Source organism: Thalassophryne amazonica, chromosome 16, assembly GCF_902500255.1.
Source record: "Thalassophryne amazonica chromosome 16, fThaAma1.1, whole genome shotgun sequence".
NCBI classification, from domain to species: domain Eukaryota; kingdom Metazoa; phylum Chordata; class Actinopteri; order Batrachoidiformes; family Batrachoididae; genus Thalassophryne; species Thalassophryne amazonica.
Window position 1 is genome coordinate 3176034 of NC_047118.1, and position 27999 is coordinate 3204032.

General features: G+C 42.5%; 2 protein-coding genes across 2 annotated transcripts in view; both read right to left on the reverse strand.

The window, feature by feature from the left end:
* Window positions 1-326: 326 nt before the first annotated feature.
* Window positions 327-11955, reverse strand: gfap (glial fibrillary acidic protein). The gene is made up of 10 exons (XM_034190576.1): window positions 11419-11955; window positions 7022-7082; window positions 6836-6931; window positions 6594-6755; window positions 2834-2959; window positions 2115-2335; window positions 1969-2012; window positions 1575-1657; window positions 827-954; window positions 327-791 (listed from the first exon to the last, which is right to left on the reverse strand). Exons 1-9 carry the CDS (start codon window positions 11928-11930, stop codon window positions 913-915), a joined length of 1347 nt encoding a protein of 448 aa, XP_034046467.1. The 5' UTR covers window positions 11931-11955; the 3' UTR covers window positions 327-791; window positions 827-912.
* A 12275-nt stretch (window positions 11956-24230) lies between these two features.
* map3k3 (mitogen-activated protein kinase kinase kinase 3) overlaps window positions 24231-27999 on the reverse strand; it is a 43757-nt gene continuing 39988 nt past the window's right edge. Inside the window, exon 17 of the mRNA XM_034190574.1 lies at window positions 24231-27997. Within this exon, the coding sequence (XP_034046465.1) occupies window positions 27769-27997 (229 nt within the window). The 3' untranslated portion in view covers window positions 24231-27768. The remainder of the gene's footprint in view (window positions 27998-27999) is intronic.

Sequence of the window (27999 nt, forward strand, 5' to 3'; positions counted from 1 at the left end):
TGTCCACCAGGTGGTGATACTGTTCCATTTCACAAACCTTGGGACGCAATAGCGACTAAACTCTTGATTATAGCAACCTGTGGACCTGTACCCGTCTGCCTGATGGCAGCAGTTGGAATAGGTTGATTAAAACAAGAAGTAACAGACCCAGAATGAGTTTTTAATCCAGCAGCCCTCCATTTGCTTAATGTGGCCAAAACAAAAACTTAAACATAAATGCACACATGCAGTCTGTAGTCTTGAAGGGAACTGAGCAATAACTAATGGATGTCGATGTCTGTCTGCTTATTGGGTCTGTCTTTTATGTGTTTTTAATTTTATTTTACCCTTTGTCTTAAGAGTTTAATATCTTTAAATTTTGTTGTATTATCTGCAGTGACAATAAAATGATATTCTATTTTATAGTTGTAGATGAGTCCACTAGCAGCATGAATTGTAAGTATTCATACAACGCAAAAAAGTGTTATTAACTGCTGTATGAAATTTTTAAAGGTTTCAAAAATTGTGGTTTGAATTCATTCATGGCTCTACAATTGATGTCCTATTGAGAGCCTTGCATTTCCTTTTCAGCTATTTGTGGAAAAAGGATTTCTCTTTTATCACACAATCATTAAGGACGACTTAAACGCCCAGAGGCTTGATTGGTAACAGTGTTTTAATATGACTACACCTGTAAAAACGTGAATTTAGACTTGAAATTTACTCGCCTACATTCCAACTCAAACTAAACTTCAAACTGTGCAAAAAAAAAAAAAAAAAAAAATTGTGAAAGTTTTGGTAGAAATACTAATGTGGGAAGAAAATGGCCTGTGCATAATGATGATGAAGAAAAATGGAATTGTGATGACTGATGCAGCAGCTTCCAGGTTTACAATGTGAGGATTTTAAAAAGAGAAACCCTCCGGTTGTGCTTTAAGGAAGATCTCTGTGCTCAGTGGTCGACTCCTTAATGATCTGAAAAGAAAAAGATGAGCATTATTGGAGGAGAAACATCAGGTGGGCAGACTGTGGTTGAGCACAAAGCTCACATTTAAGTCACATTCTCACTTTCGCGGATACACATCCCAGAAGGTCATGGTCTACAAGTGTGGCAAGCCGATGTATGAAGAACGTGATTGGCCAAAATATGATCTAGTATGCGGTTTGACAAAACATAAAGCACTGGATTTGTGCTACATGACATGTAAAAACAACTATAGTGTAGCAATAGTATAACAGTAGCACAACTTTGGCACTTCTTGGAAAACGTCCCGGTGAGGCAAAAGCATGTACAGCAACGTTATGGGCTCCAGCAAAGTGCAAAGAATGACCAAAACACTGTAAGTCAAAGTTTGTGACAAAACTATATCAACATCTTGAAAATCCCAACACCATCCCAACAAGGCCACAACACAACGGAAGAATATCCCGCTTCTGCACAAACACATAATCCTGACCTGATAAAGACCTTCAAGATATGGACAAGGTACCAAACCGAGACCTTCCAGGATGCATATCTCCTTCTCATTACCCTCCAGAGGGAATGAGAAGGAGGTGCAGTGCACACTGTTTCAGTGTTGGGTTGGAGTTGGTACCTCTCCATCTCTGGTCTCCACCGTTCGCACTAGGATGCTGCGTTTCACGTGAGCCTCGGGGGTTTTCGTATCCAGGTTGGTATCTGAAAGTTCAGCAGAGAGTCCAAAGGAGGACCGTTCAGTCCAAGAAATAACCTTTATTGTTCACTGGAGTCACTAAATTGATTTCATCTGTTGATGTTCCTTGAACAGCTTCATGGTGGATTCATGGATTTGTATAAAAAGAAGCTCTGGAAGTTCAGCTGCACTTTGTCAGAAGCCACATGAGATATCTTGTATGAAAACTAATTAATCTGATAGGATGGACCTGTCAGTCACATGTCCCATTATTATTATTTTTTTTTGTCACCTAAAAATTGGGTGGTTTGTTCTCTGTTGAATATTTGTAACTGACCTCGAAACTGCAAGTTGGAGAAGCTCTGGACTGGAATGGTGATCCTGGAGGAAGAAGAATTATTTTTTTAATCGTTTGCATTTCTAATTTCTAATCCCCCCCCCCCCCCCCCCAAAAAAAAAGCACCATGGCCATGTCCAGCCCACCTGCTCTCCTCCCCTTCCAACAGCTTCCTGTAGGTGGCGATCTCAATATCTAGGGCCAGCTTGACATTGAGGAGGTCCTGGTACTCCTGCAGGTGTCTTGCCATCTCCTCCTTAAGTGCCTGGATCTCCTCCTCCAGGCGGCTCACCGTGTCCTGGTAACCACTGATCTCCATGGAATAGCGGTCCTCCATCTCCCGAAGCTGACGTTCCAGAGACTCATTCTGTTGGAGAGAAAAGACCAAGTGCTTACAACCTCCAGTATACTGTGATTGTTACTGCAGTTACCACTACAAATATCTGCCGTTGCCACTAATACTGATACTACAAAGACTACTACTGATATTCTTATATTATTATATTATTACCACTATCACTATTCTTAAACTCTACTGTGACTCTTACTGCTTAGACTACAATTTCTAAGACTGTTGGAAGCACTTTTGGTACCATAAATAGTATCTGAAAAAAGAAACAAAACAAAAAAGAATAAAAAAATGACAAAAAAAGACGACTGTACTCGTAGTTGTATCGTTTTAATGACGGCCACTGTAGCTCCTGTTTGCTGGCACACCTGAGAGTATTACTACATCTAGTACTACCACAAATAAATGATCTTATGTTATTGTGCACAGTGCGTCTGTAGTTACCAAGTCACTGGTTATTGTGCATCATCAACAGCACCACTTTTCTCTTGTGTCGGTGTGTTTTTTGGGACTTACTGTTCCACGGAGAGCATCGAGGTCACAGGTCAGAACTTGAATCTGGCGCCGATATTCGTTGGCTTCCTGCTTGGCCTGGCGCAGGGCTTCTGTGTTCCTATTGGCTGCGTCTGTCAGGTCAGCAAACTGCAAATACAGAGTATCAGCCTGCACGTTATTCCATTTGTTCCCCCTCCTTCCAGATGGGGCACTAAAATGAGCAGTGTCTGAACATCAAACCCCTCATCACCATGATAACTCCTCAACACTTCCACCTATCGCTTTCATAGTGGGTACACAATCACTTTGCACAAAATTCTTGAGTGACTTTGCACGTCACTGCATCATGACCTCTGTCACCCTGTGACCTCTTTAAAAGCAGGTCACAGTCAACACCTTGTGAGTCAGTCCCCGTAGAAACCCATGTTAGAATGTTCAACATCACAGCAGGAATTAACATGTTTAGTTTGGTACTAAAAACAGTTTTGACTCTATATCTAGTTTATGTCTCCATGACATCTGTAATTTAGGCTATTTGTGGTTGGTTTGAGTGCCAGCTAGCAAACAGGTGCTAAAAGGCTGCTAACATGCTACTCGCACCTTTCAATACAATACATCGCACATTTTAATACAAATGTGAGCTAATGTGCCTTTCTAACTACTCTAACAAATCTAAGAAATCTATGTTCCTGGAGTTTTAATGAGTGAAAGTTTAGTATTATTCAATTTGTGTGTTAGCACAGTTAGCACTACTTATGAGGTACTGATAGCTTGGTAATTTTGAGATAGGTGGTTTTGTTTAGGTTTTAGTCACGGCCAAGATGGTGATATCTAGAACCGCCTTATTTGACCTTTAAACGCAGTTTTCAGAAAATCTTTGGGGATGTCACAGTATATATATATATATATATATATATATATATATATATATATATATATGAGGTCTGTTAGAAAAGTATTGGACCTTTTTATTTTTTGCAAAAACCTGATGGATTGAATCACGTGTGCTTGCATGAGCCAACCTTGAACCTTCGTGCGCATGCGTGAATTTTTTCATGCCTGTCGACTGCGTCATTTTCTGGTGTGAGGATGTGTGTTGTGCTCTCGGCGGATTTTCATTGCAAGGAAAATGATGGAACGACTGGAGCAGCACTACTGCATCAAATTTTGCCAGAAACTGGGCGACATCCAGGTGGAAACCATTCGGATCAGTGTTTTACTTCCTCTGTTGTCTTTTAGTTCTGCTCCACATCCGTTATTATTCTTTCCATACTCCTTTGTTTATTTTGGACTCCACCTTCTTATCCTCGTGCACATGTTCTTTCTCTTCCATCTCTGCGAGCTCCTCATGCCTCTGTGTTTCCACCACTAATTGGCTGGTGCCTTCCAAAGACATGTTCCCTTGCAGTCTCATTGCCAGATCATCAAGGTTTCGTGCAACTTTCTCGCATTCATTCCTAGCAGGTCTGCTTCTTGTATTTGACCTCTTCACCTCCTGTGACCCTGAGTTCATGTGATTCCTGCTGGATTCTGGTCTGCCTCTCTGTGTACCGAACTACACTGACATTTTACTCACCGCTGCGCTTCACTTCATTAGGGTTCAACACCTGGCTGGTTACAATATACAGCCTACGGTCGCCGTAATAACTCATCAGCACTTCCAGGTATCACTTTCATATTAGATACATGTGTTCTCTGGACCAAAATCTTGGAGGAGTTCCCATACGAGTGCTTTGTGACACTTATGACCTATTTAAAGGCTACGGTAAAAGCCCTGTAACCACGATAACTCAGCAATGCTTCCAGGTATCACTTTCCTATTGGACACACATGAACTCTGTGCTAAAATTCTGAATGACTTTGCATGCGAGTGCTCTTTGACCTTTGTGATCTAATTAAATGCAGGTTATGTTAAAAGCTTGTTGCAGCAATAACTTGTGCAGCTGTGTTCAAAATAACAGTTTGTTTAAAAAAGTGAGTAAAATTCCCGTTTTGTGTTCGGGGTCACCACAGCGGATACAACCAGATCCGAATTGATATTTGGCACAAGTTTTACGCCGGATGCCCTTCCTGATGCAAGTCCGGTGTTACCTGGAGAAACACACACAGCCGCTGGTGTTCCAAAGAAGACTCCCATCCAAGTACTAACCAGGTCCTGCACTGCTTAGCTTCTGAGATCTGACGGGATCAGGCTGACACAGAGCAGATCAGCTTCTAAAATTCAAAATCCTTGTAATATCTTTTATTTCCAGACACACAAATGCATTGTGAACGCTGCACATTCTATTCCAAATCAAAACATGAAGAAAATTTCTCACACTACAGAACGTGAAGAAGAAGGAATATTAGGCCGTTCAAAGAAAAATATTAGTGTCTGCATTTTTCTTTCTGTGACTCTTAGTCCACCCTTACAGGCGATAAAGATAGTAAATGTCGTACCTGCTGGTTGTTGTGTTTTTTTTCTCTGAAAATCTGATTAAAATGGGTCATTCCAGATATTGTTCAGAAAAACAGCGTACTCTGATTACAATGTTGATTAGAGAGGAGAAAACATACAAAGAAGTGCAGAAAATGATCTCAAATGCTTTAAAATCGAAACAAAAGCAGAAAGACGTAGAAAAAAAAACCCTGAAAACTACCATTCAAACTGGATCAAAGAACAGACAGAATGGCAAAGACTCAGACAACGATCAGCTCCAGGGGGATCAGAGACGGTCTGAAGGTACCTGTGAGTACTGCAACATCTAGAAGATGTCTATGTGAAGACAAACTATGGACAAGCGACCCCACAAAGTCCCACTGTGGAAAAAAAACCACATGTGCTGAAGAGGATAGACAAAGAACACACTGACTGGACTGAAGAGAAATGGAGCAAGATTTTGCGATGAAAGAAAGATTGTTTTTCTGGGGTCGAGTGGTCGCAGACAGTTTGTCAGGCGACTCCCAAAAACTGAAGCCACAGTCCACTGTGAAGACAGTGAAGCCTGGTGGAGCATCACAATATGGAGAGGTTTCTCACACTATGGTGTCGGGTCTATTAATCACATACCAGGGATCACGGATCAGTATTTGAAGAGGTCATGTTGCCTTATGATGAACAGGAAATGTCCTTGAAATGGGAGTTTCAACAAGACAATGACCACAAACAACAAGCGAGCAGCATCTTGGTTCCAGACCAACAAGATTAACATTACGGAGTGGCCATCCCAATCCCAGAACCTTAATCCAATAGAAAACTAGTGGGGTGACTTCAAAAATACTGCTTCTGAGGAAAAAAGAAGAGGAACTGTGGAATGTAGTCCAATGGTCCTGGACTGGAAAACCTGTTCACAGGTCGATTCCATATGACACAGAAGCAGTTCTCAGAAACATTGTTTATATACACACAACTAAATATTAGTTCAGTGATTCACAGGAAAGATAATCTACAAGCATTTTTCAGTTCATACAGTAACTGTAAATATTCCCTTTTTTAAATTTTCTGTAAAGATATTCCAAGTATTTTGAACTTCACTCACTTTTTTAAACACACTGCTGTTATTTTGAACACAACTGCATGTGCACAACCAAAAGAATATGCTTTGTACTTTTATATGTATTTTAAGAAGGTGCAGCAGTATGCAGACAGATCTTACTTGTGTTATTAGCATAGATTTTTAATGTTCACAGTTAAAAGTCATGTGTTTCTATAATTATGCATCATTGCCTTGTCTTTTGCAGTAACCATTAAAGTTCCATCTAATCTCTCCTGCACGTGCGTGCGTGCGTGCGTGCCAGTGACCTTGGATCGATACCACTCCTCCGTCTCCTGCATATTTGAGGAGGCCATGGCTTCATACTGGACCCTGATGTCTCTCAGAGCAGCAGTCAGGTCGGGTTTGGACACATCCAGGTCAACGTGGACCTGCTGGGCTGCAATCTGCTCCTGCAGCTCCCGAAGCTCCTGTTCACATAACGCACACGTGACGCACACTGAATCAAAGTATTTGTTCTTCAAACGTTTTGTTTGCTTTTTCATATCACCTCTTCATGAATTTTCTTCAGGAAGTTTATCTCATCCTGCAGGGCATCGACTTTCCTCTCCAACTGGACTCGATTTAGAGACGCCTCATCCACGTCCTGCACAAACAAAGAGCCGGACAGTAAATGAAGACGGTCGCAAATACGGAGTATGTGTTGTAGATCTGTAGGATACATGATCAGGGTTACCTGTCTGAAGGTACTTAGATTGTTCTCCGCATCCTGTCGGAGGCCGATCTCATCTTGTAATCTGAGTCACAAAAAAAAAAAAAAAAAAGTGGAATTAAGGGTGATGTTGTTGATTCATTTTCATCAGGTTCCCTTTAACACAGACAAAGTTTTAAAAAAACCTGATCGGGGTTTTATGCATCAGCGTGTGTCTGTTGCTTTAAACAGAAAAGAGCTGCTGCAGATGTTGTGGGTGTGTCCTACAAAACACAGGTGGTTCAATGGGCGTGTCTCTCAGAGCAAAAATAAGGGCGTCTGTAACGTATGTCACAGTAGTCTTAAAGCCAGCAAGTTTACTCTTAAATTTTGGTTTCAGCAGGATTGTTTCTGCAGGTACCATCAATTTATTCAATTTCAATTTATGTCATTTATATCGTGCCAAATCACAACAAAGCTGCCTCAAGGCGGTTCACACGAGTAAGGTCTAACCTTACCAACCCCAGGCAGTAGTGGTAAGGAAAAACTCCCTCTGATGATTTAAGGAAGAAACCTCAAGCAGACCAGACTCAGAGGGGCGACCCTCTGCTTAGGCCATTCCAACAGTTACAAGGTTTTAACAAAGTTTTACGAAGCTGAAGAAACAGAAAAACCAAAGTAACATCAAAGACAGCGTGGAAATGTGAGATTTTGGGAATGTTTAAAACAGAACTCCAACCATATAGAACTGTAAAAATCTGAAAGAAAAAAAGGACCTCTTTAAAGAGCCCCTGTAATTGATGAAGAACAAGACAACAACATCACATGCTAATTTAATGTATTTAATCTTAATTATCAAATCAGTGGGTTTGTTTTTGTTTGAAAAAGCTAAATTTGCACATAAAAAAACAAAAATGCCATGTGTCTAAAAACCTGAAATTTCAGGACACTGCTTTGCATTTTATAAAATTATCTCATCAGAGGATAACATGAAAATAAAATAGGGCCAGTACGATTTCATATCCCCAAACCAAAATGCATAAATGAAGTATATATAAAAAAAATCCCATTTTGTCATATAAATTCTCAAATTATAATCTATGCACTGTGATTGAAATCTACAATCTCATGCCAAAATCATGGATTACAAAAGTACAAACTGAATCATGCCTTTTATAGTGTTTTGTCACAATTACACATTTTTGTTGTTTTATTAAAAAAAAAATAAAATAAAGCAACAGAAAAGAAAAACTGATACAATTCCTCCAATCACAGCCACTAAAGCTTGTTACAGTATCAAGGTTGCCTTGGTGGCTTCCTTCATTTGTCTCCTTCAGGCACAGTCAATCTGTTTTTCATAGCTGTTTACTGTAAACTGATTTAAAATACAGTACCGTATTACAGTACAGTATGTTTCTATTTATTTAAATATACATATTCAGTGACATGGAAATATTGTTCTCTGTCTTGTGCTTAAAAAATAAATAAATAAAATTATTTATTCATTATTTCGGCTTTCATACTTTTATTTAATTTACATGATGTGGCAGAGATTTGTTTTTATCGTGGGATTAAAGAGCATAATTTTAAAAATTACTGTGTAAAGCTGTTTAATTTTTGCTGAATGAATGAAAAAAAAAAAACTTGTCCGGTTCTCATTCGACAAGTCAGTTGACAATTACAAGAACAGCTGCATGTCAGTTAACTTCTGTTGGAGGTCATTTGCATCTTTTGAGTCAATGAATGTAAAAAAAAATCTGCTTTGAGTACGCTTCCCTCAAAAACCGAGTCACTGCGCGAGGACGAGACCGGTGAGGGAAGCCACCAAGACCACTGTGACATGTCTGAGGGAGTTACAAGCTTCAGATTCTTTGTCGTCTTCTTACCCGCCGCCGCCTCACGGACAAGTGAATCACTACTTTATTATGCAGCTTCTTAAGAGGTCAGAGGTCAGGTTTTGCACAGAATTCATTTGTCCTTTGAGTGATATTTTCTGCGCGCTGACACACAGATTGTTGAGACTGAAAATATATTTCCCGCCATGCGCTCCAGACTGGGGCTCAGCTGAAAGGATGACTTATGCATCATTACCCATTCACGCCAAACCAGCAGCCAGAGGCCGTTCCCACGAGATGGAGGTCTCATGCACACGCACGTGCACACACGCTCAGACTCGGAGTAAAACGTCTGCGCAGCATCGTGCAGAGTTCACTGAATGCGGCGGGTCAAAGAGAGCTGCACAAAGATGACCTTTGACCTTCTCAGTCGTGACCGCCACTATTCACTCTGCTTTCTTTGAAGGGACCTCCGTCGCTGATTCTCCACCTCAGACCCTACGTGCACGCTGCATGTGCACCTTCTGTGTTTTCTGATGCGTTTACTGCCGCGCAGTGACTCCGTGTTTTGCAGTAATGAGAAACAAGTGAACATCTGGCTTTTAACACTTAGTGGGGAGGTGACATGTTCTGTTATTTCTGTTATTTTTATGTTCTTTTTTTATGTGTTGTTTTAAAATTTTATTTTATATGTGTTTTATTTTGTAAATTTGTGTTTTTAATGTTAAGCACTTTGGACACCAGTCGGTGCTGTAAAGCGCTTTATAAATAAATGTTGATTGATTGATTGATTGATCTGCCTGACTGTGGGTTGGTTAGAATTTAGTTAACATTGATGCACCAGATCAACATAATACACCATAAACCTGTTTGCCACGTGCTGAATAGATTTGGGTTTGTTGCAGGAAAATAATCTCATCATCACCTGCATGACGGTAATTAGGAGCAGGTGTCGTTGAAGCTCTGTTGACCTCAACTGGGGATGTAATCCGGCGCTGGAAGGAACACTTTGAGGAACTCTTGGATCAGACTGGAGCGCCCTCTACAGTAGGGGGAGAGCTGGAAGATGACGGGGTTCATCATCACCTTCCCTGGTGGAAGTCACTGAGGTATAGTCAAACGACTTCACAGTGGCAAGGTCCCGGGGGTTGATGAGATCCATCCAGAAATGCTGAAGGCTCTGGGTGTGGAGGGACTGTCTTGGACGGGACGTCTCTTCAACATTGCGTTGGGGTCTTGGACAGTGCCTAAGGAGTGTCCAACTGGTGTGGTGATCTCCATATTTAAAACAGGAGAACCAGAGAATGTGTGCCAACTACAGGGGCATCACACTACTCAGCCTTCCTGGTAAAGTCTACTCCAGGGTGCTGGAAAGAAGGGTTCGCATGATCGTCGAATCTCTGATTGAAGAGGAACAATGTGGGTTCCATCCTGGTCGTGGAACAACTGACCAGCTCTTCACTCTCACAAGGATCCTGGAGTATGCCCACCCAGTCTACATGTGTTTTGTGGACTTGTGGACTTTTGTGGTAACCTGGGAGATACTGTGGGAGGTGCTGCAGGAGTATGGAGTGAGGAGCTCCCTTCTCAGGGACATCCAATCTCTGGACTCAAAGTGAGAGCTGTGTTCGGGTTTGCAGCACAGCCGAATATGGAGCGTCTGGGATGAGGATCAGCACCTCTAAATCTGACGCCATGGTTCTCAGCAAGAGACCACTGGATTGTCTACTCCGGGTAGGGAATGAGGGTTGGGTCATGACTGAAAGAACTAGATCATGGGTACAAGCGGCTGAAATGGGTTTCCTTAGGAGGGTGGATGGTGTCTCCCTTAGAGATAGGGTGAGAAGTTCGGAGTAGAGCCGCTGCTCCTTTGCGTTGAAAGGAGCCAGCTGAGGTGGTTCGGGCATCTGGTAAGGATGCCTCCTGGGCATCTCTCTAGGGAGGTGTTCCAGGAATGTTCAGCCTGGAGGAGACCCCGGGGAAGACCCAGGACTAGGTGGAGAGATTATATCTCCACACTGGCCTGGGAACGCCTCGGGATCCCCCAGTCAGAGGTGGACAGTGTGGCCCAGGAAAGGGAAGTTTGGGGTCCCCTACTGGAGCTGTTGCCCTGTGACTGAATAAGTGGTTGAAGATGAGTGAGTGAGTGAGTATATATATATATATATATATATATATATATATGTGTGTGTGTGTGTGTGTTTAAAATTGTGTGGTTGTGTTTTCTATTAATAAAGCGGCTTCAACGCTGAACTGAACCCATAATATTCTGGAGTCGGTCTACAGCATTTTATCACACTTTTTTTTAAAAAAATTATTTTTTACTTTGCAATATGAAGTAAGTGCATGCAACCAACAAAGATGAAATATTGTATTTCTTAAAAAAATAATAAGTTGAACAATTAACTAATAACTCCCCAAAATGACTTGATAATGCAGGTAACTCAGAGCACAACATTATGTTCCACATTTCAGTGCCAACTGTTATAAAAATGTCCAACTAATAAAACAGCTGAGGGGTCAAGTACCTCAGAGAGCACTGAGGTGATGACCACGTGCTCCTGAGTTCAGCGCCCGGAGGAGACTTTGCACCGTGTTGCCTCCTACCTCTGTTTGAGCGTGGCCACATCTGCGGTCAGGTTGTCCCTCTCTATCTCCAGCCGGGCCTTGCTGGCGGTCAGACCATCCACCTGCCGGCGCAGCTCCCTCAGCTCGTCCTGGTAGATGTCCCCGAGGCGGCTGGGCTCTTTCCCCTTCAGCTGGTTCAACTCCGTCACCAGCACTTTGTTCTGCTGCTCCAGCAGCCGTACCTTCTCTATGTAGCTGGCAAAGCGGTCATTCAGGCCCATCATCTCCACCTTCTCATTGGTGCGCGTCTCCTTGTACTGGGCCTTCATCAGGGTGTCGGCTGAGAAGTCCAGTCGGTCCCCGGGGCTCCCCAGGATGAGGCTGCTGGAGGCCAGGGAGAGGCGAGACACTGGGCTGGAGTGAGTGAGGGTGCGTGGTGTTCCATGCCAGGAGAGGCGGCTGGATGAGAGGGTGCCGGCTCTGAGCCCCACGCTGGAACCCTGAGGCCCGAAACGTTTCCTGTAAGAGGACTGGACTCTCTGACTCTCCATGATGGGGACTGAAGCTCGCCCCGATCTCAAACAGGGCTTTTATAGAGTCACACAAACCCCCAGAATCCAAAGCAGAGGGGCCCCAGGGGTGCGGCAGAGAGAGACGGGCAGTGAATGGGACAAAAAGGGGTGAGTGAGGGGGAGGTTTAGATGACACTCAAAAAGCTGTGTGCCAGGGATTGTCTGTGCTCGTCCACTCAGATACAAATGTCTCTTGGCTTTTTCCCCCCCCCATCTCTCCTCCGCAGCCCACGACTTTCTCTCTCTCTCTCTGTTTCCTCTCCCTCTTTTGTCTCACTGTCTTTCTTTCTGTTTCAGCTGAATGAAAAGGAGTTTGTGTGATGGGGCCGGGCCACCAATTCAACCTGACCACACACACAGAGACCGAGTCCAACTGGACAAAGGCAGGGAGGCGCTGGAAGGAGAGCCACACTCTCCCACTGCAACACAACCACAAATACGACACACACACACACACACACACACACACACTACACTCCCACAAAGACCAATAACGTGCATGAAGAACACACTGTGCAGTTTATAGACCGGTGGGCACCGTGTGGACCTCCGCCTGCAGGATCCAACCGAATAACGTCCCTCTGTGTCCAAACACAAAGCAGACAAAGTCAGACAATTACGTAAGAGATAAACTTTTATTAGCCTTTTTATAGTAACGTACCACGAATCAGAGTTCTTGCAAGGGGCGATTGAGATGTTTTGACCCTGACCCAGAAAAAATAGGGTGTGGTTCTCCATGTTTTGCATTCTGGGAAACCTACATTTCTCAACATTGCACCCAGAGAGTCAAAACTTCACACATTCAAGGAATTTTGGTTTCTCAAAATGCAAAAAATGGAGAACCATGCCCTACTTTTTTCTGGGTCAGGCTCAAAACTTCTCAATCGCCCCTCATACACTCATAGTCCAGCTCGTTGTGACCTGTGGCAATCCCTCGGTGGTGAGGAAGATGGTCTTTGGGTTGATTCCCAGACGGGATGGTGGACACAGAGATGACTGAACAGGCCTGATCTTGCACTCTGTTGCTGGGAAGCTTCTCCCGACCAGGATCTTGCTCTCTCTCCTTTCTCCTTCTCCTCTGTGTTGTTCTTCCCTTTTTCGAAGGTCTCCACTTCCATGTAACATTATTGTTCTCCAGCTAGCTCAGTTCCTCGCTTGTTCTTCCTAGGTCTTCCAGTGGATGGAGTAGCTCTTGAGGTTGTGCTTCAGGAGGTCTTTGTAACATTTCTTCTGCTCACCTCTGGATCGTTTTCCTTCCCTCAGCCTTTGGAATGCCTTAAGATGTCAAAGGAAGAGTTAGAGTTCTTGGCTGAGGACAGGGAAGTGTGGGATGAGCTGCTTGGTCTACAGTCTACTACCCAGACCCAGATAACCGGATGTAAATGAATGAATGACTCCTAGGTATATGGATGGACAGATAGATATTTGTCCATCCATATACCTAGATAGCTAGGGAGTTAACCAGTAGGTCGAGCAGAGATCCCTGTAAGGATTTGGCACAGGTTTTACACCGGATACCCTTCTTGCGGTTGCATGTGGAGAAACATGTGCAGTTCCTGGTGTTCCTATTTGGTCTCACAGCCAAGTACAAGTACGAATCAGGGCCGAGAGACAGGATCAGGTCAGTGCAGAGCAGCAACACCGCAAAGAAATTAAAAGAATAAAACTGAGAATTTGTTTTATTTAAGGTCAAATTTGTAGAAGCAGCGGTTGGTCATTTAAACGTGGTGTTTGTACAGGCAGTAACAAAAGCAACAAGTGGACATAATGAACGTCTTTGTTCCTGGCTCATAAAATCACAGGGAGCAGAAAGCAGCGGTACTACGAGGCGGTGACTAAAGCCACAGATGAGTCCACTATCCAAACTCAGAAAGTTCTTCAGAAAACAGCAGCAGTGTCTGGAAATGCAGTTGGTCTCTGTTAATAGAAGCTTAACGGGATGGCAGGCTCCAGGTTTGGCAGCGATATGTTGATTTAAACGGCTCCACCGCGACGGATGAACAGCCAGACTGCATCATTAAGGTGACATGAATTGTTTCAGTGCTCTAGATATTTGAGACAATCACTGCCGTTGCCTTAGATCTGGTCACTGAGGTAATATGTTCCAAAGATTAAACATCCTGCTGCCGGCACAGGGGGGGCCCCAAGTTCCAGAGCTGATTCATGTGTCCGGCGTGGCAGGGCCGTCTCATTTAACAGGACTTACAGCTAAGAAGAGTACTGGGCAGAATCTTAATGCTGCTGGAGTCCCGGACTGATCCGAGGCCAAGGCAACACGACGTAAAACACCTCATTTGCACTGTGGCATTTTACAACCAGGATTACCTGGTGTGAACCTGTCAGGGCCCCCCGGGCCTGTCTAATTTGACACGGAGTTTTACACCTTCACTCAGGATTTAACGTTTTTTGCACAACTGTAAGTTGTGCTTCTCAGGAGAAATTCCGTCCTTCCGGCAAACTTTCATGTCTTAAAACTCAAGAACTGCAAACTTCTTGAAATGGAAATTGTTATTCATTAATACTGGGAAGTCAAAGCTCTGCGTGTCTAAAAAAAATCATGCATTTTTGACATTTAGAAATTCCTTTTTTGGGTTGTTTTTTTTTTGTTTGTTTTTGGTACTGACTTTTGGTTTTCAAGTAGTAAATGTATCAGAAGAAAAGAAATGCTCACATTGCCCAATAGATGGTGACAAAAGCTGCTCAAAGCTGCGGGAAAGTCTCGACTGTTATTTATTTGAGAAATAAACGTTTGGCAAAAACAGGATTGACTGACAGCCAAAAATAAACTAAAGTTGTGCCTCTGACCTTATGGGCAACGTAATTGTTTTAAACACATCATCTATAAATTGTAACCTGCGATAGACTAACATCCTGTCGTACAATCTCAACAGCAGTCTGGCAACCACTGACCGCATCCTACTTCTTACAAGTATTTACTGAACATGTTGATTATCACAAATTATATGACACCTCAATCAATCCTTATGATTTGATTGGTGGATTGTAGGTCATGTGACACTGATAATTTGTCCCATTGTACAGACAAATAGTCCAACATATGACTGATGTGTTGTGTGGGCCGCTGAAGAGGAGGTACTGCTGGCCCACCACCACCAGATGGCGCCCTGCTTGGAGTGCGGGCTCCAAGCACGAGAGGGCATCGGAGCCGCTGGGAGTGACAGCTGTCACTTATCAGCACCAGCTGTCACTCATCACCATCACTACAAAGGTCGGACTGCAACTCCACCTCCTCGCCGAGAAATCAGCTACCACTCGAGGTAACCTTCTCTGCGATTTATACTGAGACTAAAAACATTATTCTGTGTGCAGCCGTGTTCCTGCGGGCTCTGTCGGAAGCTGGATTGGCGGACAGTGAGAGGGCGACGTTCTTCGCCTCTCACTCTCTTTTCTCTTAATTTTTTTATATAGCGCCAAATCACAACAAACAGTTGCCCCAAGGCGCTTTATATTGTAAGGCAAGGCCATACAATAATTATGTAAAACCCCAACGGTCAAAACGACCCCCTGTGAGCAAGCACTTGGCTACAGTGGGAAGGAAAAACTCCCTTTTAACAGGAAGAAACCTCCAGCAGAACCAGGCTCAGGGAGGGGCAGTCTTCTGCTGGGACTGGTTGGGGCTGAGGGAGAGAACCAGGAAAAAGACATGCTGTGGAGGGGAGCAGAGATCAATCACTAATGATTAAATGTAGAGTGGTGCATACAGAGCAAAAAGAGAAAGAAACAGTGCATCATGGGAACCCCCCAGCAGTCTACGTCTATAGCAGCATAACTAAGGGATGGTTCAGGGTCACCTGATCCAGCCCTAACTATAAGCTTTAGCAAAAAGGAAAGTTTTAAGCCTAATCTTAAAAGTAGAGAGGGTGTCTGTCTCCCTGATCTGAATTGGGAGCTGGTTCCACAGGAGAGGAGCCTGAAAGCTGAAGGCTCTGCCTCCCATTCTACTCTTACAAACCCTAGGAACTACAAGTAAGCCTGCAGTCTGAGAGCGAAGCGCTCTATTGGGGTGATATGGTACTATGAGGTCCCTAAGATAAGATGGGACCTGATTATTCAAAACCTTATAAGTAAGAAGAAGAATTTTAAATTCTATTCTAGAATTAACAGGAAGCCAATGAAGAGAGGCCAATATGGGTGAGATATGCTCTCTCCTTCTAGTCCCCGTCAGTACTCTAGCTGCAGCATTTTGAATTAACTGAAGGCTTTTTAGGGAACTTTTAGGACAACCTGATAATAATGAATTACAATAGTCCAGCCTAGAGGAAATAAATGCATGAATTAGTTTTTCAGCATCACTCTGAGACAAGACCTTTCTGATTTTAGAGATATTGCGTAAATGCAAAAAAGCAGTCCTACATATTTGTTTAATATGCGCTTTGAATGACATATCCTGATCAAAAATGACTCCAAGATTTCTCACAGTATTACTAGAGGTCAGGGTAATGCCATCCAGAGTAAGGATCTGGTTAGACACCATGTTTCTAAGATTTGTGGGGCCAAGTACAATAACTTCAGTTTTATCTGAGTTTAAAAGCAGGAAATTAGAGGTCATCCATGTCTTTATGTCTGTAAGACAATCCTGCAGTTTAGCTAATTGGTGTGTCCCCTCTGGCTTCATGGATAGATAAAGCTGGATATCATCTGCGTAACAATGAAAATTTAAGCAATACCGTCTAATAATACTGCCTAAGGGAAGCATGTATAAAGTGAATAAAATTGGTCCTAGCACAGAACCTTGTGGAACTCCATAATTAACTTTAGTCTGTGAAGAAGATTCCCCATTTACATGAACAAATTGTAATCTATTAGACAAATATGATTCAAACCACCGCAGCGCAGTGCCTTTAATACCTATGGCATGCTCTAATCTCTGTAATAAAATTTTATGGTCAACAGTATCAAAAGCAGCACTGAGGTCTAACAGAACAAGCACAGAGATGAGTCCACTGTCCGAGGCCATAAGAAGATCATTTGTAACCTTCACTAATGCTGTTTCTGTACTATGATGAATTCTAAAACCTGACTGAAACTCTTCAAATAGACCATTCCTCTGCAGATGATCAGTTAGCTGTTTTACAACTACCCTTTCAAGAATTTTTGAGAGAAAAGGAAGGTTGGAGATTGGCCTATAATTAGCTAAGATAGCTGGGTCAAGTGATGGCTTTTTAAGTAATGGTTTAATTACTGCCACCTTAAAAGCCTGTGGTACATAGCCAACTAACAAAGATAGATTGATCATATTTAAGATCGAAGCATTAAATAATGGTAGGGCTTCCTTGAGCAGCCTGGTAGGAATGGGGTCTAATAAACATGTTGATGGTTTGGATGAAGTAACTAATGAAAATAACTCAGACAGAACAATCGGAGAGAAAGAGTCTAACCAAATACCGGCATCACTGAAAGCAGCCAAAGATAACGATACGTCTTTGGGATGGTTATGAGTAATTTTTTCTCTAATAGTTAAAATTTTGTTAGCAAAGAAAGTCATGAAGTCATTACTAGTTAAAGTTAATGGAATACTCAGCTCAATAGAGCTCTGACTCTTTGTCAGCCTGGCTACAGTGCTGAAAAGAAACCTGGGGTTGTTCTTATTTTCTTCAATTAGTGATGAGTAGAAAGATGTCCTAGCTTTACGGAGGGCTTTTTTATAGAGCAACAGACTCTTTTTCCAGGCTAAGTGAAGATCTTCTAAATTAGTGAGACGCCATTTCCTCTCCAACTTACGGGTTATCTGCTTTAAGCTGCGAGTTTGTGAGTTATACCACGGAGTCAGGCACTTCTGATTTAAAGCTCTCTTTTTCAGAGGAGCTACAGCATCCAAAGTTGTCTTCAATGAGGATGTAAAACTATTGACGAGATACTCTATCTCCCTTACAGAGTTTAGGTAGCTACTCTGCACTGTGTTGGTATATGGCATTAGAGAACATAAAGAAGGAATCATATCCTTAAACCTAGTTACAGTGCTTTCTGAAAGACTTCTAGTGTAATGAAACTTATTCCCTACTGCTGGGTAGTCCATCAGAGTAAATGTAAATGTTATTAAGAAATGATCAGACAGAAGGGAGTTTTCAGGGAAACTGTTAAGTCTTCTATTTCCATACCATAAGTCAGAACAAGATCTAAGATATGATTAAAGTGGTGGGTGGACTCATTTACTTTTTGAGCAAAGCCAATAGAGTCTAATAATAGATTAAATGCAGTGTTGAGGCTGTCATTCTCAGCATCTGTGTGGATGTTAAAATCGCCCACTATAATTATCTTATCTGAGCTAAGCACTAAGTCAGACAAAAGGTCTGAGAATTCACAGAGAAACTCACAGTAACGACCAGGTGGACGATAGATAATAACAAATAAAACTGTTTTTTGGGACTTCCAATTTGGATGGACAAGACTAAGAGACAAGCTTTCAAATGAATTAAAGCTCTGTCTGGGTTTTTCATTAATTAATAAGCTGGAATGGAAGATTGCTGCTAATCCTCCTCCTCGGCCCGTGCTACGAGCATTCTGACAGTTAGTGTGACTCGGGGGTGTTGACTCATTTAAACTAACATATTCATCCTGCTGTAACCAGGTTTCTGTTAGGCAGAATAAATCAATATGTTGATCAATTATTATATTATTTACCAACAGGGACTTAGAAGAGAGAGACCTGTTTAATAGACCACATTTAACTGTTTTAGTCTGTGGTGCAGTTGAAGGTGCTATATTATTTTTTCTTTTTGAATTTTTATGCTTAAATAGATTTTTGCTGGTTGTTGGTGGTCTGGGAGCAGGCACCGTCTCTACGGGGATGGGGTAATGAGGGGATGGCAGGGGGAGAGAAGCTGCAGAGAGGTGTGTAAGACTACAACTCTGCTTCCTGGTCCCAACCCTGGATAGTCACGGTTTGGAGGATTTAAGAAAATTGGCCAGATTTCTAGAAATGAGAGCTGCTCCATCCAAAGTGGGATGGATGCCGTCTCTCCTAACAAGACCAGGTTTTCCCCAGAAGCTTTGCCAATTATCTATGAAGCCCACCTCATTTTTTGGACACCACTCAGACAGCCAGCAATTCAAGGAGAACATGCGGCTAAACATGTCACTCCCGGTCTGATTGGGGAGGGGCCCAGAGAAAACTACAGAGTCCGACATTGTTTTTGCAAAGTTACACACCGATTTAATGTTAATTTTAGTGACCTCCGATTGGTGTAACCGGGTGTCATTACTGCCGACGTGAATTACAATCTTACCAAATTTACGCTTAGCCTTAGCCAGCAGTTTCAAATTTCCTTCAATGTCGCCTGCTCTGGCCCCCGGAAGACAATTGACTATGGTTGCTGGTGTCGCTAACTTCACATTTCTCAAAATAGAGTCGCCAATAACCAGAGTTTGATCCTCGGCGGGTGTGTCGTCGAGTGGGGAAAAACGGTTAGAAATGTGAACGGGTTGGCGGTGTACACGGGGCTTCTGTTTAGAACTACGCTTCCTCCTCACAGTCACCCAGTCAGCCTGCTTGGGATCTGCCAGGGGGGAACTAACGGCGGCTAAGCTACCTTGGTCCGCACCGACTACAGGGGCCTGGCTAGCTGTAGAATTTTCCACGGTGCGGAGCCGAGTCTCCAATTCGCCCAGCCTGGCCTCCAAAGCTACGAATAAGCTACACTTTACAAGTACCATTACTGCTAAAGGAGGCCGAGGAATAACTAAACATTTCACACCCAGAGCAGAAAAGTGTGGGAGAGACAGGAGAAGCCGCCATGCTAAATCAGCTAAGAGCTAGTAGCTACGCTAACCTAGCGGATTCCTAAAAACACGCAAAGTGAATAATTTAGAGGTGATTCAGCAGAAGGAGTGCTTTAGTTAAGGCACGTAAAGATTACACTGGGAAACAAATCGTAATCTAGATAACTAGATCAATCTAACTGCGCAGATTAAACAGCTAACAGATACAGAAAAACACCGCTGTGCTCCGGAACAGGAAGTGATACAATACCGCAGTGAGAGCCAACCACCAGTAGAGGCAAGCAAGAGTCAACCAGAGCAAGGATGAAAAATTATCCCCGTAACAGTCACTCCATCCAGGAAAGAGACCAACAGGAGCTGCACGGGTGAAATTGTTTCTGGAAGTGGAGGTTCTCCCTCCCGGAGGAACTACTCAAGGGACGATTACTGGGTGTGTCTTCACACACCCACCATTAACTGTTTCTGTTTCTGCCAGCAGTACCTGGTCTGACAGCTGGAGACGGTGGCCACCTGGGACTCGGGACTTGGCGGCTCCAGTGTTCTTCAGATCCGCTGGCGGTGGAAGCCATGTGGGATCCGGCTCTTCTCTGGACAGACGTCTTCTATCCTCAAGCCTGCCCACACGTCACCTTTGTATATTGATTGCATACAAATTCTGTGATTGTCTGTATTTCGTTGTGCAATTCATAACATTAAATTGTTACTTTTTGGCTCATCCATTGTCCGTTCATTAACACCCCCTGTTGTGGGTCCGTGTCACTACACCTTCCCAACATGATGCCCTTTTTCATGCATTTTGACTTCATTACCTACTTACAAATAATGCATCCAATACACGAGGAAGCTAAATCCAGTATGCTAGAAGCTAGCACAGCATTCACTGGGCCATTTTTAGCAGCACCAGATGCAGAACTTATCAAGCTCCTATCATGATTTTTAGGTGGACTGAGAAAAGCAGACACGCACACACACACACACACACACACACACACACACACACACCACTTTGGTCGTCAGCGGCTCTCACTGAACTAAGCAGCGTATTGGCGGTTTCTGAGTCGTTTCTACCCCACTGCTTTTGGCTTTGTGGTTAGAGAAGAAGCATCTGTCTACTTTTAAGTATAATTTCAATTCAATTTCAATTTATTTTCATTTATATAGCGCCAAATCACAACAGAGTTGCCTCAAAGCGCTTCACACAGGTAAGGTCTAACCTTACCAACCCCCAGAGCAACAGTGGTAAGGAAAAACTCCCTCTGAGGAAGAAACCTCAAGCAGACCAGACTCAAAGGGGTGACCCTCTGCTTGGGCCATGATACAGACACAAATTACAGAACAATTCACAGAACAATTCATGGAGGGATATACAGGAAATGCTATTGGTGCACAAGACAGGAGGATCGCCAACATGAATACAACTCCCATCTCTGGATGAAGCTGCACCTTAAACAGAGAAAAAACAGAATCAGGCATCAGAAAGACAAAAAAATTTACTAATAAATGAATTAAAAGAATAAAAGCGTAAAACAAAACTGTACCAGTATGCTAGCCGTATGAAAGGGAAAATAAGTGCGTCTTAAGTCTGGACTTGAAAATCTCCACAGAATCCGTTTTATTGACGCAGGGAGATCATTCCACAGAACAGGGGCATGATAAGAGAAAGCTCTGTGACCTGCAGACTTCTTATTCACCTTAGGGACACAAAGTAGTCCTGCACCCTGAGAACGTAAAGCCCGGGCTGGTACGTAAGGTTTAATTAGGTCAGCTAGGTAGGGAGGTGCCAGTCCATGAATAATTTTATAGGTTAGTAGCAGAACCTTAAAATCTGATCTCACTGGGACAGGAAGCCAGTGAAGAGACGCCAAAGTGGGTGTAATGTGGTCAAACTTTCTGCTTCATGTCAAAAGTCAGTCACTTGTATGGACTGGGTGTTGGGTCAGGTTCTGGAAACCAGTGGCTTAGGTGCCTTTGTCAACATGGGAAGGTTTACTGACCTGGACTTAGCAGATGATGATGTGATCTTTGCGGACTCAGTAGACATCCCCATTGTAGCACTTGAGAAGTGGAGTGAGGAATCAAGTTTCTTGGTTTGAAGTTGTCAATTTGTCCTTAGTTCAATTCCCCCAATCAGACAGGAAAATCAAGATTGTTGGGATAAACCTTTGTGTGTTAAATCTAAACATTAGTACATTCTTGATTGAAGTACTTGGAGAACGTTGTCAGGAAAACCTGACAGCATGAAGTAAAGTTGTGGAACCAAAAATTAAAGTTTAAATTACGATTTACCTATTTTTGGCCCCTAGAATATGGCACGGCGATTTTGAATATTGAAACAGGAATCATTCAGCTGTCAAACTCTTTTTCAGCCTAGGCCGGCTTAATACTACAATTTTCAAATGTACTCCATAAAATGTCCTTTAATATGGTACCTGGGTTCATGTGATCAAAAGGTCTTTTTTCTGTCAAAATTGGCCAAAAGTATCACAGGACTGAGGGTTTGGGGAAAAAAACAATTAGTCAACAGTGAACCAATGAACAAAATATTCTGAAACTTAAGAGTCTTTTAGTGTCTCATCTGCTGTAAAAATAATCAAAAAGTCTTTCAGAAACAAAAGTAATTTTAACATGGTTAATTTTTCTATTTTATTTCAAGCAATTACATGTTTTTTTCTGAAAATTATGTAATCTCTTACTTAATATATGCAGCAGGTTAGTTACTATTCATTTAGTTTGTAAGATGCAGGACTGGTTGCTGAGTGGCCACAAATACAATAAAATCACTTGTTTTCCAGAGAACCCTTTTGGTCACACGTCACTGTGGAATTGTCTTGTGTATCTGTTTTTTTTTTGTTGTTGTTGTTATTGTTGAGTTTGTGTGCCAAATAAATTCATTCATTCATTCATCTGGGATCAGATCCAATGAGAGAACATCTCCAGATGGAACTAGCCATCTCAAGAAGCCCTCTCTTGACGTAAGTGGCGCCTCCCATCTTTCTTGAAACGCAACAATTGCTGCCATCTTGGCCTTAAATCGGTGGTCTAAATTTTAGGCCTTTGAATGCGTGAGTTAGACAGGTCTAACTTACCGAGTCTGTCACCAAAACATGCCGTCAAGTCTTTGATGAAGCCTTAATGACCCCACAGCAGGAGGTCATTGCCTTTTTGACCTGATCCGGCCATGCTCACCCTATGGTAGTCAACCCTGTGCACGTGCACAGACAAGTTCAGAGGTCAGGGGCGCATTTGTAAAAATAAACAAAATCAAAACCCACAGCTGGATATTAAAGTGCTGCTGCAGCAGGAGGCTCTCATGGGAACCGACTGTGAATCAGGGGGCTTAAGTGAGACAGACGGGCCGCTTTATGACTCAGCACCACCGGGTCCAAACTCAGTGCAGCCACAAAGCGAGGCGGCGGCGAGCCGCAGTCTGCCTGTCAGCAGGAATGCCGGGGGCCCAAACAGGCCAAACTGCACATCACACAAAGTGCCGCACTGGAAACTGCTGTGAGGAAACTCCAACTCAGCACGTGCACAGAAAACTGAGTCCGACCGAGCACGTGCACAGAACACAGAGCGGCCGTGATCCCATTCAAAATCAGTGCCATGTTCACTCAAACACAAGAGGAAAAACAACTCAACTACACACGTTTAACACAAAGTCACGGACATTATGTCTCTGTGACTGAGTCACAGCATAAAATCTATAGTCAGGTCCAGAAGTATTTGGACCTTTTAGGTTATTTTTGCATCTGCACATCAACACGATGACGTCAAAAGCCAACAATCACGATGTGTTTGAGTGTTGACTCTCAGAATTAATTCAAGGAATTAAAAATATTATAATAATCATTTAAGAATAATTCCATTTTCAGATCCTGTAAATAATCACAAACTAAATGTAGGAACTGTTTTTACAAGCAAATCCTCACTTTCACAGTTTTCTTAAGACAATTCAGGGGACGAATATTTCATATTATTTCCAAGTCACTGAAAATGTCTTGAACTACCTTCACATCATCTATTAAGAAATACATACAGTACGGTGTGTCTGGGGGAGGCGCGTCTCAAAAAAACAAACAAAAAAAAAACAACAAAAAGTGATACTAGATGGGGACTGAAATAGGTGTTATTGGTGAAAAAGTATAATTGTAGAACATTATGAGCAATCAGGAAAGTATTAAGCATGGGTAAAAAAAATAATAATTCATGACATCAGGACAAACTGACCCAAAAAAGGTGAAGAATCTAATTTAATTAGTGCACAATGGGATCAATAATGTAAGTAAGTGAAAGTGGAGAATTAGGTATCAGGGGTTAATGTGATCATGTGGGACCTGATCACATTAAAAACTCATAAAAAGCATGAAATTTTTAGCTTTTAAAAAAGCATGAGACAAACATACGGGGAAGGAGTGTTTTACAGTGCAACAAGGAGACAGTGAAGGTGCAGTGAAGGCAGGACAGACAGATTTTTAGGGGGGACCATTCGGTCGGCTACACCAGAACACAAACCCAATAAAACATCATTTGACAAAAATGTACAAACTGTGGATTTATTAGTTTTTTAATACATCTGTACAGACTTTATATAAAATATGTTTGATACAGACGTTGCACTGCAAGTCTTGTCATGATACATAATCATACATTTATGTATAAATCTAAATATCTGAATCTGTTCATTTGTTTATCACAGGGTTCCTGAACTCACCGCCGACTGCCTCAATTTAAATATTGAATCATTTTCACCACTTACATTTTTTTTTACGTTAGCAGCTTTGCCCAGAAACTTGTTCAACGCTGGCTGAAGAAGATCCGGTTGTCTGAACCCGGGGACAAACAAAAGTCGTCTCACTGGATTTAACAGTGAACTCTGACGTCCGACGCTGCTTTGCTTCACGTCAGTTATTCTGCAAAGTTTTACTCACGAGACGTCGACCTGATGCTCAGGGAGTAGCATCCAGTCACATACGGAGACAGACGTGTGTGTGTGTGTGTGTGTGTGTGTTGAACACACAGCAGGACATTAGAGTTCATTTTACACCCAGTCTTCATTTATAATTTCCAATTCTGTAATATCTGCAAAACCAGCTGCTTTCAAAGGTTCCTACGAATGACACTAAATCCTGAACGCATCATTAGATCTGACACAGTCTAAATATAAAAATACATATATTGAAATACATTTCAATAAAAAAAAACAAAACTCATTTAATTGGACATGGGCGTATAAATAAAACTGATTTTTCACATTTTTAATTTTTTTTTTTTTTTTTAATTTGGTAAAAACCCTGTGACATTCCCTTTACAGAAAAGTGCATTTGATTTATAACGGAGCAGATACATGAAGATGTTCATCTCCAGCAGGAAGCATCAAAACCGCAGATAAGTCACTGACTACACCAGAGCATCGAGCTCACTGCTGCTCCACGTGGTGACGTGATCAATCGCGCTTGTACTACCTGATGTGAACGAAAAAACCAAAAAAACCAAAAATAATACAAAACAACTGTAGCCTAACATCTCTGTGATGCTGCAACATGCACGACAACAATACAGGCTCCAAGGAAATGCAAGGAATTATTACCAAGATATGTCAAAGGTCACAAACAAAAACCGGGCGAGGGTTGATAAGCTCACCATGGACAAGTCAGGCTCTTCTGCAAAAGACCTTTTAAAATGTAGAGTTCAGTGATTTTCATCTTTTGAGACCAAAACAAAAGGGCTTCTTGGGGGTCACTGAGTTCCTGGGATCCATGAAAGTGAGGATGAAGATTTTTAAAGGAACACTAAATGGAAAGAGACGTGGAAACATTTTACAGGTCTTACATCTACTACAAACATCTGCACGATTATTTTCCAGATGATTATTCAATGTGGAATAAGCACGGAAATGAAATAGAATTATTTTAACAGGCTATAATCGTGAAGCAGTGAAAAACTCTAAATTATCAGCTTTATTTCCTTGTAGCTTCAAGGAAAAGTACAAATACTCTAAAATTCCTTTTGGCATCACCACAGCAGATCCAGTATGAAGCCACAAGTTCATCTGGCAAGTTTTCGCCAGACGCTCCTCCTGATGTGGAGAGCAGGTGTGGGTGGGCTTGGAATCCTGGACCTTCTTCCTAGGAGACCAGACTGCTAAGCACTGCCCAAAGTAAAACTACAGATCAAAGTGCAAAACTGGAGTTAAAAATGCATTTATTTAAGGTCTATCACCCGTCACTGGGACAAGGACTCAGACTGATGTCTCGATGATGGCGAGACAGCCTAAAGTTCTGGTTTGAACAAGTCTCGAGTTAACAGAACTGAAATGCAAGGCTACCTTGGAACAGACATAAAACTGAAGCTGTACTGGCTCGCACGTCGCCTCGGGTCAAAAGCTCCGTGTCAGGTGTTGGGGAACCAGGACAACCTGATGGAACAAGACCTTCGCAGACTGGACTTTGGACATGGAGCTGATTAAGTGCTACTGCACCAGCAGATCCAAAGAGAGGGTCTGGATGTGCCAGAACGCTGGAACTACGACTGAGGAGAAAACAAACCTCCACTTTAAGTCAGAATAAACTGGTTGCTGAATCAAGAGGAAGAAGCTACAACCAGAGACCGAAGGCTCCAACACAAGAAGACTCAACAGCGTGGATTGACGAAGAGTTGCTCCCAACACCAGAGGCCAAAGCAACCAGTTATCCTCAAAATAAACCAAACTGCAAAAGATGCAACCTGCAGACGCTCATTTTTGAGTTGATTAAATCTGATCAAACATCCCAACATCTGTGTTGACTCCACGTTACTTTAAAAGCCCCATATACCAGTTTTTATGCTTCCTACCAGAAGTTAAAAGTTACATTTCTTCCACACATCTGCTGCAACTACTGAATTTATCTTTCATTTAATCTGTGCTTTTTTAAAATCTTAAGGCAACAGGAACCATTTTCAAATTGAAGCCCTTTAGGGCCCCGTCACACTCAGAATGTACAGTGCCTTGAAGATTTTGATGAACGCACCAGGGACGTGGTCAAAATGGAAAAAATGTGTCATTTTCACGTCAAAAATTCATCTGTATTTAGTCTCTGCCCTGTTCTCAGTAATTCATTGTACAGGTTCATACTGCGTCCTCAGACTTTTTTTTTTTTTTTGCAGACTTTGTGGAAACGTGACTGAGTGTGATGGGGTGCAGTTTGTCTTTTACAAGAAAGCATCGTCTGCTTCACTATCAAATACTGCAGAAAGAAAAGTAACGGCGCTGTGCATCCTGTCACCCTCCCTCTTTGGCACATCGTGGAAAACCATCAGGAGGACGGCGGGTTGAGAAATGCTGTGAGCCGCAGTCACTGCTGTCACTCACGTGGTGTCAACATGAACGGGAAAAACGGACATTCAAATATAAGTCTTAGGAGAAAAACCCACCATCAGATTACACTTTATGTGTCGATACTCTGAGGAGAAAACTGATTGAAGTTTTTGCCACTTTTATACCATGAAATCTGCGTAAATATTGAACATATATGATGGATAATGAACTTAAAATGAAAGGTTGTTCCGAGTTTATGTGATCCCCAAATTTAAGTCATGTTTCCTGTATTCAAGAAATGACTATTCATTTACACAGTGATCAATGAATTAATGGTAATTAATTCAAGGGGCATCATAGTAAACTGTTTATAACAGTGTAATTACACTTCTGATGGTGTATTTTTCTTTCCAAAAGCAGAAATAAGTGGCATCACCAAAGGAAGGAACAGTAATGCACCGGGGATGCTCGTGCACCAAACAGCCTCCAGCTTTCACTTGGTACCCAGTGAATGAAGGTCAAATGATTTCATAACTGCCTTACAGTTAAATGTAAACAGAGGAACGGGCACTTCATGTTCATATTAAGACACTGTTGGTTCATGACTCCTGAATGACTGTGTTTTGCTGCCCCCTGGTGGTGATGTTTGTAACAACACCCCTTGTCAAACTGTTCTTTGGACTGATCCAAGTGGAAATTCCATATGTATTTTTTACACTGCATCTAAATGGCGGCAAAGGTTCAGTGGGCCTGAATTTCTGCCATGGATGGTTTGCACAACTCTCAGCACAGGATCTGAGAGAAGGGATGTCTGAGCATCTCCTCGGCACTCGGCCTGAGTTTTGCCTCCACAAAGATGCAGCGAATGAAGTCCTGCGCCTGCTCAGAGGTGTTCGAGGGCAGCAGCGGATTGGTCGGCTGGGTAGCGATCTTAAATATGGCAGCCATGGCCTCGTACTCGGCCCACGGAGGTTTTTCCGTCAGCATCTCCACCACCGTACAGCCAAGACTCCT

Coding starts and splice junctions, on each gene's coding strand:
- gfap (XM_034190576.1), bottom strand. CDS start 11,930: ATGGAGAGTCAGAGAGTCCAGTCCTCTTACAGGAAACGTTTCGGGCCT. Junction 2,013..2,114: donor TTGGAAGGGGAGGAGAGCAG/GTGGGCTGGACA, acceptor TTCTTCCTCCAG/GATCACCATTCCAGTCCAGA. Junction 1,658..1,968: donor CTCCAACTTGCAGTTTCGAG/GTCAGTTACAAA, acceptor CTGAACTTTCAG/ATACCAACCTGGATACGAAA.